Raw genomic sequence first — 13,031 nt, forward strand, 5'->3', positions numbered from 1 at the left:
GCAGTCTCATCTACAACTAGATTCATTCATTTTCGTATCGCGTCATTCTTTGCACAACATAACACACAAACACGCACGCAGAAGAAACAAACTAGCAAATCTATCCTAACTTAATTCTACCGAAAATTTTCCGTTAGAAATCAGTTCACGGTTTTTTGTTCATTTCAGATGGTTTGTTAGTTTGATTATCGTCTTTGAAAGAATGATTTTCGGCACCACTGAAAATCCTCTCAGCTATGTTTTGTTTGTCATTCACTCTACAAACAATTTTCATCAAGTCTACTGCGTCAGGACGGCAAAAAAAGTAATTATTTTTGGAAACTTTTTTTCAAAACAAAACAGTTTGCCCATATGATGTTAACAGCCACAAGTTGCATGTTGTTTTGTAATTGACTGATCGCACGTTAGTTTGATAACGAACGTAGGGTGGAGACACATGATCATTAATGAAAAATGATGGAGTCCATTAGCCCGTACTTACGTCCGTTCAAGTGGACACAGAAAGTGAATTTTGAAACATGAAACTGGTTTGCTCGGCTTTCCGTTAGTCTTATAGTGTGGGATGACCATGCCATCCGGCAAGATTCGTCAAGAGGAAAATTTCTCTTACCAATGAAAATACATTGCAACATGAGTGCTACGCTACCCCACGCGACAGGTCTACGGATGTTTTCATAGGCAAGATGTTTATTTCAGGTGACGGTGGATTGACCGGACAAAGAGAGTGAGCGAACGAAAAAGTTTTGACAGCTTCATTTTGTACTAACAGTCTACCAGCAGAAGTCGTTCGATTCGCATTTTGGTACGAGCTAGCAGGAGAATGAGTGGCATTGTGCACAAATAGTGAACTGATGAACTGAATAACAACTTGTCGCCAAGCAGTAAATTGATGAATTTTGACGAAAATCCGAGAATCTTATAGAAATTTAAAAAAAAACACATTCGCAAAATGTTTAATTTTTTCAAACGTTCAAAGTCGCAAAAATCAAAACACAAACATGAACAAAAGCTGCAACTGCCGAAACACGACGGGAATGCATCGCAGCTTGCTGCATCGAGCGCTTGCGTGGCGCATACCTTGGAGACGCAGTCACCGACGACGACGGTGCAGCAGTACGCTCACGAAGGAAACCACGATCGTGACAATGCGGCGGTTTACCTTACCGGTGGGCCTCACGGACGTGGCACAGAGAGCGGAAGTATTAAAAATAAGCAACATTCAGCGCCAACTGCGATCAACTTCAGTCCGAGTGATATAATCCACGGGAACGGTTGCTCGTTCGGTTACGAGAACGGTATCGCGATCGAATTCGCCGACGAGGAGAGCGACGCCGACGGAAACGCGATCAATGAATGCGTGCAGCGCGAGATTTCACTGCCATTTCAAGTACGGGGAGAAGCGAACGGTTCGACATTTCAACGATCATCTAGTTACCGTCAAAACGCGGCCCTGTTCGAAAGTGATATGGCAAAAGGAAGAAACAAACGACGCTATCAGCAGCAACAACAAGGCAAGAATTTGAACAATCAACAAGGTCAGCAACATCAAACTGTGAATAAGGATGGACACTTGCTGCCGAAGCAAACTGGAAATATTTTGGAAAAGCAGGACAAAGAAAACGTAGGAAAACTCGGTGCTGCTATGTCCACTGAGAATGAAGTACTACAATTAGATGATAAAGTATTTTCAAATGAGTGTAATTCCAATGAAGATCAAGGGGGCAAAATCGTTGGAAGTTATGCTGATTTTCAGCAACAATCGTATCTCATGGTCGATGACGTTGGAGGTGAAACCGCCGAGGATCGCGACGATAAAAATAGCGTCGTGGTGCTCTCGCTTATTAACAAAACTTCGTCCACCGATCGGTCTGATCTTAACGGTAGTGTGAGTGCTGTGGTAGAGAATAGTACTGAGTCGGCGCAATCTGTGACGTCACCGTTCCCGTTAACTCAAACTACGGTGAATGGTACTCCTACTGATGTCGAACGTAATGAGGTATTAAGCAGTATTCATGACAGCTTAGTGTCGCAGCAGTATCATGAAGTAGAGATCTATACATCCGCCACTACCGACATCAACGATGACCAATCCGAGCTAGTCGGCAGTGAAATCGTAACTACCGAAGACGTAACATCGATCAAGGAAATGGGACAGCAGCCAAGTAAGACAAGTGATTCAACGAACCGCAGCAAACGATCGGGCACGCCAATCCACCAGCCTACTTTGATAGTGCCGTCAACGCCACAGAACTTGACAGCGCAAATGAAAACAGACACTTTTCGAGATGATACTAGTGATGATAAAGACATTTTCTACGAAGCAGAATCAGTTACACCCACATCTCCATTATCATCGACCTGTTCGGGTGAAAGATATGATAAAATCATACCATCGTTGTCACTCATCGACGATCATAACTCCAATCAAAGTGAGCCTCGGACATGCCCGAAGAAACGAGTAGTGTTCAGTGATCAACTTGTAATTGATGGAAATCCATTGTCAGAAAACGAGTTTCGAAATGATTCTAGTGATGATAACAAAAGTACGGAATCGATAAATTTAGAATCGCTAGCGAAAAATAATGATGAACATATGCACACGGTATTTCCACCCGGTTCGACTGTAAATAACAAAATTTGTGAGAACGTAGTGTTTAGTGTTAATAACGAACGATCTGCATTTAACAGTGATAATAGTAGCATTTTAGTTAACGGTCCGGTGGACAATTCCAAGCACAAGATAATCGATTTTCGATATGACAGCAGTGATACCAAAAATGTTAACGAGAAGTACGACAAAACGAACCAGGAGTGTGAGGATAACATGAAAATTACGTCGCAAATCACAGAAAATGAACCCAGTTTGATCGTTGAGGATATCGTTAGCTTACCGGACGTGGTGCAGCCGACCAGCATAGAGAAAGTAACTAAACAGCCCTTCAACACAGTTGATAAAATCAACAGTGAAATGTAAATATTATTTGCTATTCGTTTCATCCATATCTCATTTTTTAATTGTTTCATTGTCATTAAACTGCAAATCGCAAGCACCGTAACAAAGAATGATCATATTTTTACGACCGATTGTCGTCGCAATAAAAGTTCTTTTTTCTCAGAAGAAAGGCTCATCCATCATGTCATTCATCAGTAAACTGACTACCTGTGACAAAGTGCTTGTGTCTCGTGTACTGTGTACTGAGGTTTTTCAACGTTCAATAAAGCATCTCAGCACAGCTTTCAACTTTAATTCTAGTACTCGTTGCTTGTTCTGTGACAAAAGGAAGACTGGAAGTAGTTCTATTAACTTCTATGGTTTTTTTTAATAAACAGGAGAATAATACGTGATAATAAAATTTCTACCTGAGAAATATATTTCCATATTTATGGTCGGTATAAGCGAACCCCAACCTTCATCTGTTGGCAAACATTTTATAGACGTTCTTAATTGTTTCACGTGGTGACTCTTTCCAAGTTGACTATTTCTGGCCCGAGGGTGTGATGTCTCCTACTGCCGATGTGTGCTCTGCACTTTCGTCCAATGCGACATGCTGTCTGTGGCGACAAAATGATTGGGTTGAATTTAAAATTCATTTTAAAAAAATTTAAACTTATCTGTCTGATTTGGTATTGCAATGTATCATCGGATACATTTTTACCATTCGACAAAAAAAAACAATAAAAAAAGTTACTTTATCGAGCGCATAACTTGACAGTGATAGGTGAACAGTAGGCGACTTTGATTTTTTGATTTATTTTTGACCATCCTGTCAGTCAGTCGGATTTGGCAATGTTTTGCCGTGACAGAACAAAAGGCACTAAACTTATCATTCCGATCTGACACAAGTTTGAAGGACAGGGTATTGCTCTTGTCCGTATTTAGCGCAATCTTGTTGTCATGTAATTATGTAAACAGATTTACATTAGACGATAGAAATATTTAGAGTTTGTTATGGATGTCGAATATGAGAAACGAAAATTGCAAACAAATAAGATCAATACAGAGCATATATTTTTAATATTAGACAGCACGAAGCCCGACCTGCAAGGATTGCGAATTCTTAGGATGTGTATTTCAGTTATTTATTATTGAATTCAAGATCTTTTTTTATACAAATGTTGCGTTTTCTTCATACTTTTAAGAAAAAAAATAGTATTCGTCACGGTTTCAAAGGATTTCTCGAAGTTCGGTAACACGGCTCATTAGGCGGCGCACACCTTCTTCGTCCATCGTTTTAGCTATCTTATTCCACCAGGTCGTCATCTGATTGATGTCTTTGACAATCTTTCCCTTTGCCTTGAGTCTCCTCTTCATGATTGCATAGTATTTCTCAATAGGGTGGAACTGGGGGCAGTTGGGCGGGTTCTCTGCATACCATTCTTGAACGACTTTGCTGTAATGACAGCTTACCAAATCTGGCCAAAACATTGCGGGACGGTCGTGGGATCGAATGAACGGCAAAATTCGTTTTTGGAGACACTATAGTTTCCGAGCACGAATTTTGACCACACTATTCTGTTTTATGGGCCGATTCGGCTGTTTACTAGCTCGATACGACTTGATTTGTTCCCGGAGTCGAGTTCTCCTTACGGAATTATGGGCAGCACCGAATTTTCTGGCCTAATCACGGTCCGACAGATTAGGATTCCTCTTAATCGTCTTCAAAATCTTACCACACAGTTTCCAATCGACAGTTCCACTCCGACGATTGGCTTGAGGCTTCCGAATCGTCGTCAATGTTTCCTTATACCGTTTGATAACGCGCATGTACAGATTTTTGATAGCGTGGATTAGAAATTGAATAAAGTTCAAGTTAAAATATATTTTATACTGGTATTGATTATTTTTTCAAAGTGAAAACATTATCCTGATTGTGTGTTAATTCAAAAAAGAGGATAAAACTAAATATAAAAGAGTATGTTAGGGACAGTAAACACAGATGTTCTATCTGCTAATAAAGATTTGTTTATGCTTACTTTTATTTATAACTAGTGTAGCGTAATTGCTTATGCTTTCAAAAATTGCTTCTGATAAGATGAAAAGATGATGGCCTCGGCCATAACGTAAGGTAGTAAAGAAGAAAGATTGCCAATTGATGAATCAGACTAAGTTTCACTTTCAGATTGGATTTTGAAAGTTTTTCGTCAAATCATTATTTCGAGAGGCTCCAACGCAAAAACAACTTCCAGCGTTTTTTCAACTACAAATTCATAAAATTCAGGCTAAGAAAAGTTTTGGTTTCTTTAAATTTGGGTTCTAAAGACTTTTTCATTTCGTTGTGCTTCGATTTCTTATCACTTCTATATACAGATTTTCAATACAGGTTTTTGAGTTCCCGATACAGATTTACAGATTTTTCTTCTGAAAAATGCAGATTTAAATGTGGCAACACTGGTGATGATGCGGTAAATTCTAAGATTTCCTGCATACATAACTTGGCGATGATTCCCTGCATGATATTCACAAATAGCACAAAACATAGTGGCTCGAGGTAACTTCCTTGGGGAACATTTGATATAGTGTTGATCAAATTAGATATGATGGATCCTAGACAAACAGAGACGCTGTAATATCTAGGATAGACAAAATCCGATTAGTCGCCCAGTTAAGGAATCCATTTCGCATCAATGTTTCTATTGCTAGCTGATGGTGAACACAATCGAAAGTTATTAAAAATCTGTTGTGGTTTATCAAGTTTATAAATTAATGTAGAATCGCAGTTTGTCGTTGTTGTTTCTACCTCATTGGTGTTGATCACTTCCTGACGTATTGATCAATGTGCTTCATTGAGAAATAAAGGTACTTCAACAGGATGTCATTTGAACGTTCTTAAAGTATAAATATTATTATTGATAATAATATTATTATCATTATTATTATTATGTTGTTATTATTGTTATTTTATTTAAGCCATGCATTTGCCTATAGTGACGCTTCAGATTTTTGTTGAAGTATTGAGTGACTCGACTCATGAGACTAATGAGGTTGTCCTACACTAAATAGATATAGTAGATATCACAATAATCAACAGTTTCAATATTTGAGTTGAATGGAGTAGCCGATATGATGAAGGATCCGCTTGCCTTACAATTCTATTCTATTTTTTTGCAGATTTGATTTTCTATCTATGTTGCGGATTTAATTTCTAATCTATGAATATTCAATTCCTATCACAGAACAGCACTTATTTTTCCTTTTTCCCTCACAGGAAGGAGTTAGTAAACCAGGAATCGCGCTACAGTGCCAAACTCGAGGATGCCGAGAAGCGGGCCAGTGAAGCACAGATCAAGGTGTACGAGTTGCAGCAGCGGTTGGACGATGTCAAACGAGACGTTTCGTTAAAGGAATGCAATGTTGAACGTAAGTTGAATTCAGCAAGTTTTCTCATCGGGAACCATGCTTCGGATGAAGTCCCTTCTCTAACTACGCGACTGTAAAAGCAAAGACGTCAATGTAGCGCAATTGCTAGATGAAAATCAGTCCACCAGTGCTCGTAGGTATTAATGTGGGAGTCGTAATTTCCTTTACGACGAAAAATCATCAAGCACGACAAACAGTACGAATTCACGAGGTAAATGACACTCGTTCATTTCCTTCCCTAGTAGGTGTAGGTGGAAAATGAGAACTAAAATTTGTTGCGTACTCCATCCCGCTTGGCTAATCGTTTAAATTTATTCCAAAACTATATGAATGAATCAGTTTTATTGACTAATTTAGCTGTTACTAATGTTGTATTTACTCGCGTTACCAGCGTAATATAAACTTTCTATAGTTTTTTTTAACTATTTCTAAGAGCCCGAGCATTCATAGCTCGTAAGTTTTTGCATCACTAAAAAGAGAAAATATTCGATGACAAGCAATAATTTCTTAAGTCCGCAGTTGTGCAGGTACTCAAAAAATAACATCGCACCATGCAGTTATTTTATATAATTAGATTGACTCGCATCTAGTAGGAAACAAAAACAAAGTTGACAATCACTCTTTGTAGCGTGACACCACAATACAATATCCTGGCTGCTGTGATTCCGTCACCATCAGTTCGCCAGTTCATTTGTTTACTACACGGGTGGTCTCGCCTACTCTTCGAATTTATTCGAATGTTTTGGTTCGATTTGACGACAGTCTTTGGTGCATCTGTATTCTTATCGAATAAGAAGATAGTTCGCGAAAGAAAAAACATGTTTACAATTAGGTGCGGCGAATGACCAGAAACGGTTAAAGTCGCTAATAAAATAAAACAAACAAAACTATGTTTACAATTATATTCAATATCAGAGTAGCACTTATGTATTATCGACGCATTTGGTTTTTAGAAATGTTGCACATGCAGGAAAATAACTACAGGAAAAGCTCAAAGGTTGAGTTTGATATTGTTTTCAGAAACACTTTATGATATATTGGTGATGTTATACCAAAGATAAGCTCAAGACTATAATTTCTTATACGATCCATTGCAAAATGTTGGGTCAGTAATCGGGAATCAGCAGGTTCAGTAACAGTGTAATTTCATTGACTCTTCGTTAATAAGTGTCTACAAGCTCCAGCAGAATGCCATGGCCACAAACATATTTATACATTTAGTACAAAAGGATTTGTTGCTTCCATTGACTTTAATGCTTCGTGGGATGAAACAATAACAAACTATGTTAATCCTAAGCAACAATTCTAGGTAATTTATACTGTCCTATTTTAAAAATCAATTGATATGCAGCAAAATTGCTCAATCTTTCATACTGTTACTTTATATTTTTTCAAACATGTAGCATGTAGCGATCAGACGTTTATTGTTTTGCTTCAAATGATAATTGAACTGGAACTGACAGTGAACCAAGCTCATCAAGGGGTCTTATTCCAATGATAACCAATGTTATATATTATATATTATTATTCAAATGATAACCGATATTATCGCAAATATATAGCTAATGTAAAAGTGGGCGAGATTTCGTTTGATGAGTACAATATGATACAGAATGCCTGTTTTTTTTTTATTCAATAATATAATATAATTTTAAGGCACACTGTTTAAGATGCCAAGGGTATTTTCAAATCTTAATTATCGTCTAACTTAAAACTAGAGTAGTATCATTATGTAATGTAGTATGGGGGTCGCGGATTCTCGAGAATCGGTAGTGGCCGCTGAATTGAATATAGCATGAAAGCCTTCCAAATGGCGTTGGCCGCATCCTTCGGCCCGTGTGGGTCCGTGGTAAACACCCCCAGGCTACGAAGGCCCGGCGGGTGGCCTGCATGTTGGTCATCGACTGGAGCGGTCTTCTGCGGGCGGTTATGGTGATGTTACGAAAGAGAATGAAAGAGAAGTAAATAAACGTGGTAAAAAGGGGGCTGTGGGGCCAAGGTATCTGAAAACGACAGAGATCTAATTAGTTGCATCGAGATGGTAGAAAGACGGGGGAACAAGAAAGTTAGTGACAAAAAAAGATCTTGTTAGTTCCAAAAATTGAATAGATCTATAGATCCTAGCACCGTGCATTTACTGTTTGGGGACTATAACCAACCAGGTCTAGTTTGGATGGAAACTTATTCCGGTTTTGCTATCCCTGATCCATCTGGATCAACCTGTACAAAGCCGAACGTTTCCTTGCTGGATGGAATGTCGCTACTGAACATGGTGCAAAAAAACACTGTTACTAACATGCGCAACGCACGCTAGACCTACTTTTCGTAAACGAGGAAATTTCAAGGAATTGCATCACTGCTGAAGCATTTGAGCCTTTAGTAGCCATTGACGCGAATCATCCTCCGCTTTCTGTCACTTTGACTTGTCCTCGGCTTGTGCGGTTTGACGATGTGTCTGAAGATACGCTGTTCAACTTTTCGAAGACTGACTTTTCCGGACTCAATAATGCACTGTGTGTTATCGACTGGAATTCTCTACTGGATAAACGCAAAGAAAACGGACTTCCTTCCAGCATGTTCCTTGAAAATGAAACATCGAACACTCTAAGAGGCAACTTATTCGCACAAAACTTCTCGAGAGTATTCAATACAGACACGGCTAATTCAACTCAGGTGGAACGATGCCTTCAAAACGTTCCATATAATGTGATAAATATTGCAAACATTCGATTTTCTAATGAGGATATTATGGCGGTTTCCTGCATGCTGGAAAAAATCGTATATGTTCCCCCCGTATATGGGAGACAAACAAAATATTGCAAACTACTGAGGTAACTTCTCTCTGTGCTGGATCAAAGCTGTTGGAGATTTTAGTGGGGAACGTTTTATTTCGTGAAACAAAGACATATTTCTGATCAGCATGGTTTTTATCCAGGCAGATCTACAATCACTAACTTGACACATTTTTGTTCCCTTTGTATTAAGAACATTGAAATTGGATCACAGATAGATACATTATATACCGACCTGAAAACAGCGTTTGACCGTGTAGATCATAAGCTCTTGATTGCGAAACTGGAGCGTTTAGGTGCATCATCTAGTTTCTCTCGGTGACTTAAATCATATCTCTTAGGCCGAGTTTTATCAGTGAAGCTAGGAAATGTCGAGTCACAAACCTTCATTAATGAATCAGGTGGTCCTCAAGGAAGCAATCTCGGACCATTGCTGTTTTCATTATTTTTTAATGACATTTCTTTTGTCATTCCACCAGGATGCAGACTTATGTATGCGGACGATTTGAAACTGTTTCTTGTTGTACAATCGACAGCTGATTGCATGGAACTTCAGCAGCACCTAAACAATTTTTGTGAATGGTGCAATCTCAACCTCTTAACTATAAGTGTGTCCAAATGCTCTGTGATTTCTTTCACACGCAAGAAAAGCCCGATAGTCTGGAACTACACTATTTCTGGGGAAACACTTGAAAGAGTAACTGTTTTCAAAGATCTGGGTGTGCTTCTTGATTGTCAGCTCTCCTTCAGACATCATTACTCGCATATAATTGCTCAGGCAAATAGAAACCTAGGTTTCCTCATGATGATCGCCAAAGAGTTTACTGGTCCATATTGCTTGCGAGCGTTATATTACGCGTTAGTACGGTCTACCCTTGCCTTGAAGCCGCAGTGCATATTTGGTGTCCTTACGCCAGTGTTAGTATCAATAGAATTGAAGCAGTACAATCACGATTCCTGCGATTTGCTCTTAGATCTCTGCCATGGCGTAATCCGTCAGTGCTTCCACCATACATTGAGCGCTGTCGTTTGCTCGACATGGACACACTAGACAAACGACGAAATATACTCAGAGCAGTATTTATAGCGAAATTGCTGAATGGACAAATTGATGCTCCTGAGATTCTCTCGCAAATATGTATTAATGTCCTTCCAAGAACGCTAAGAGCGCGGAGTTTCTTGCGACTCGGCTTACGAAGAACGGAATATTATCAGAACGAACCGATTAGGGCAATGTGCAATGTTTTCAATAGTGTGTACGACCTTTGTGTATCTAGTGTTGTTTTCAAGAATAGGCTTAAGAGACTCAGATAGATTATAAGTAGAACTGAATTATTTTTTAGCACTGGACAATGTTTGTACCTTTATTCGTTAGGCTAATGTTTTTGAATTTTAATTTCGTGAACAAATATGTAAAATGTTAAAAAGATTATGGGTTTTTACGCGCATTTGATGAATTTCAAATGGGCTTTTCCCACTCCACCAAAAACTCCATTGAGATCAATCCAGGTCAGATGGAAAGAAATAGATAAATAAATAAATAAATAAAAAAAAGGAAGGCTTCTGGCGAGTCAGCTTTGTACAAATGATCACTTAAATCGAATTCGTTCATGGCTATTTAAATATTGGTTACCACCAGCAGCCGAATTCTGGTGGCAGAAGAAATTTATCACAATTTTCTTTAAGAGGAGAAAATCTTAAAATGTCTTTTTCTCTTAATCTTTCTCTTCACAAAACTCATTTTTTCAACGAATTCAGCCGCAGAGCTCCAGTAACAAAATTTCTTGAAAGAAAAGAAAATTGCTGAGATTTCGCCTGTTTTCTTAATTTGGAATTCCCGTCAAGAAGATTTTTTTTACATTTGAAACAGCAAAAGAAAATAATTTTCTCTTCAACGTTAATGCGAAAGAAATTCTGGAAGATTATTCTTTTAGTGATAAAATTTAGAAAATTATTCAAAATTATTACGTAGGAGAGAGACATGATTTGAGTAATATTGTCCGCAAAACACTCTTCTTAGTCCACCTAGTTCTACCTTTCTCTTGTCATTCAAACAGTCTCATTATAACATACTTTTTTTTATTAGGAAAATTCATGCCACCACTATTATCATAAATTCATGACATAATGTTAGTCTTCTAACAAATTTATATATTTCTTTTGTGAAAAGTAGTGAAAAACTCTACTTTATCTGCTGACCAGAGGACACCGGTCACAAGTACTCAGGGCAATTCAGAAGTGGATGACGACAGATTAACACTTACCCGTTCATTTGAGACTACCGATTCACTAAGATTTCCTTTTTAAAAGTACACAAAAGCGATTTTAATAACCTAACCATAATTTATTACAATTTAAACAAAAGAAGAACCTTAAATAGAAACTACGGAAATATATGTATATTCATCTTGTAGATATTAATTATATTTATTTAAAAAAAACAATATTTCAAGGTGCGATTCGTTGGCTAGCATGCTGCGGCCGGGTTGAGCGCCTTCGATGGTCCCATGTGGACTGACGATATAGTGCAATTTTCTCGGAAATTTCATAGCTGAATTTCACAAACTAAGGTGCAAATAAAAGGTTTTGTAATTCTTCCATTAGTGCATCAGAGATAAAACAACCAGTTTCAATTCAAACAAAGTGCTGGTCTATATATTCAACATTCGAATGAAATTAATTTTTTGGTGAATTTATTATATGTTGGTAAAAATGTTTAACCATCATATAATTTACAACACCTATAAGTATCGAGTTCACTTTCACATCTCATCCAAGTCAATCGAGAAAACAAAACCGCTTACGTTGGGGACAGAAGAAACCAAGTACAGTATTGTGTAGTGAACAATAGACCTCGAAAATGAGTGAACCAAACGAACAAAAGCTACCGCCGACACGAAAGAATACTATTGTTGTTGATTTCGGGAAGTGCAAAATTCGACCTTCGATACGAGAACTTGAAGGTCTGCTTAAGGAGCAAATGCATCTTGATATTAAACGTGTGCATTTACTTCAATGCAATAAGACAAATAATGTTGTTTAGTTCCAGTTTTATAAAAAGTTGGATGCAATTTAATTCGCAAAAGATAATAACAATGTGCAATATGTGGAGCACGAGAACATTAAGTACAACATTCCAGTATACCTTATGATAAAAAAAGAACCGGAATTTTCATTTTAAAATTCCCGCGCTTGTCCAATCGGTAAACTTTTATTCTCTCAATGTTGGCAACACTTTTATATACATTCTGTCAAATTTTGACGCATATCGTACGATTAGTTTTTGTTTGGCGAGCCGAAACCATCCATTACAAAAATCGCCACACGAAAATTTTTCAACTTCTTTGTATAGACGCCAAACAAAAACTAATCGTACGATATGCGTCAAAATTTGACAGAATGTGTATAAAAGTTTTGCCAACGTTGAGAGAATAAAAGTTTACCGATTGGACAAGCGCGGGAATTTTAAAATGAAAATTCCGGTTCTTTTTTGATCATAAGGTATATGGAAGATAGTGCTATAGAAGTGCGTGTGCATGATCTTCCCTCAAGCGTCATCGATCCTTATATTCGCAAAACTATGTCCCAATACGGAGAGATTCTCTCTATTGAAAAAGAAAAGTGTAAGAATTTTTTTCCCGGTATTTTAAATGGCGTACGTTTGTTACGCATGCGCTTGAGAAGGCCTATACCTTCTTATGCGACATTCGATCAGGATACAAGAATCCCATGCAAATCACTTGTTACCTATGACAATCAGATGGCCTCATGTCAATATTACCAAAAAGCTGTTCACTACGGTAATCCATGTGATAAACCGGACAAGGAGACAACTATACCAAAGGACAACGGTGCTTCCTTCACACCAACCCCAAGCAACC

General features: G+C 38.0%; 1 protein-coding gene across 1 annotated transcript; it reads left to right on the forward strand.

Moving 5' to 3' along the window:
* The first annotated feature begins 404 nt into the window (after positions 1-404).
* LOC131435817 (uncharacterized) lies at positions 405-13,007 on the forward strand. The gene is made up of 2 exons (XM_058604032.1): positions 405-2,970; positions 6,207-13,007. Exons 1-2 carry the CDS (start codon positions 950-952, stop codon positions 6,433-6,435), a joined length of 2,250 nt encoding a protein of 749 aa, XP_058460015.1. The 5' UTR covers positions 405-949; the 3' UTR covers positions 6,436-13,007.
* The last annotated feature ends 24 nt before the right edge of the window (positions 13,008-13,031 follow it).

Source organism: Malaya genurostris, chromosome 3 (genome assembly GCF_030247185.1).
Source record: "Malaya genurostris strain Urasoe2022 chromosome 3, Malgen_1.1, whole genome shotgun sequence".
Taxonomy (NCBI): Eukaryota; Metazoa; Arthropoda; class Insecta; order Diptera; family Culicidae; genus Malaya; species Malaya genurostris.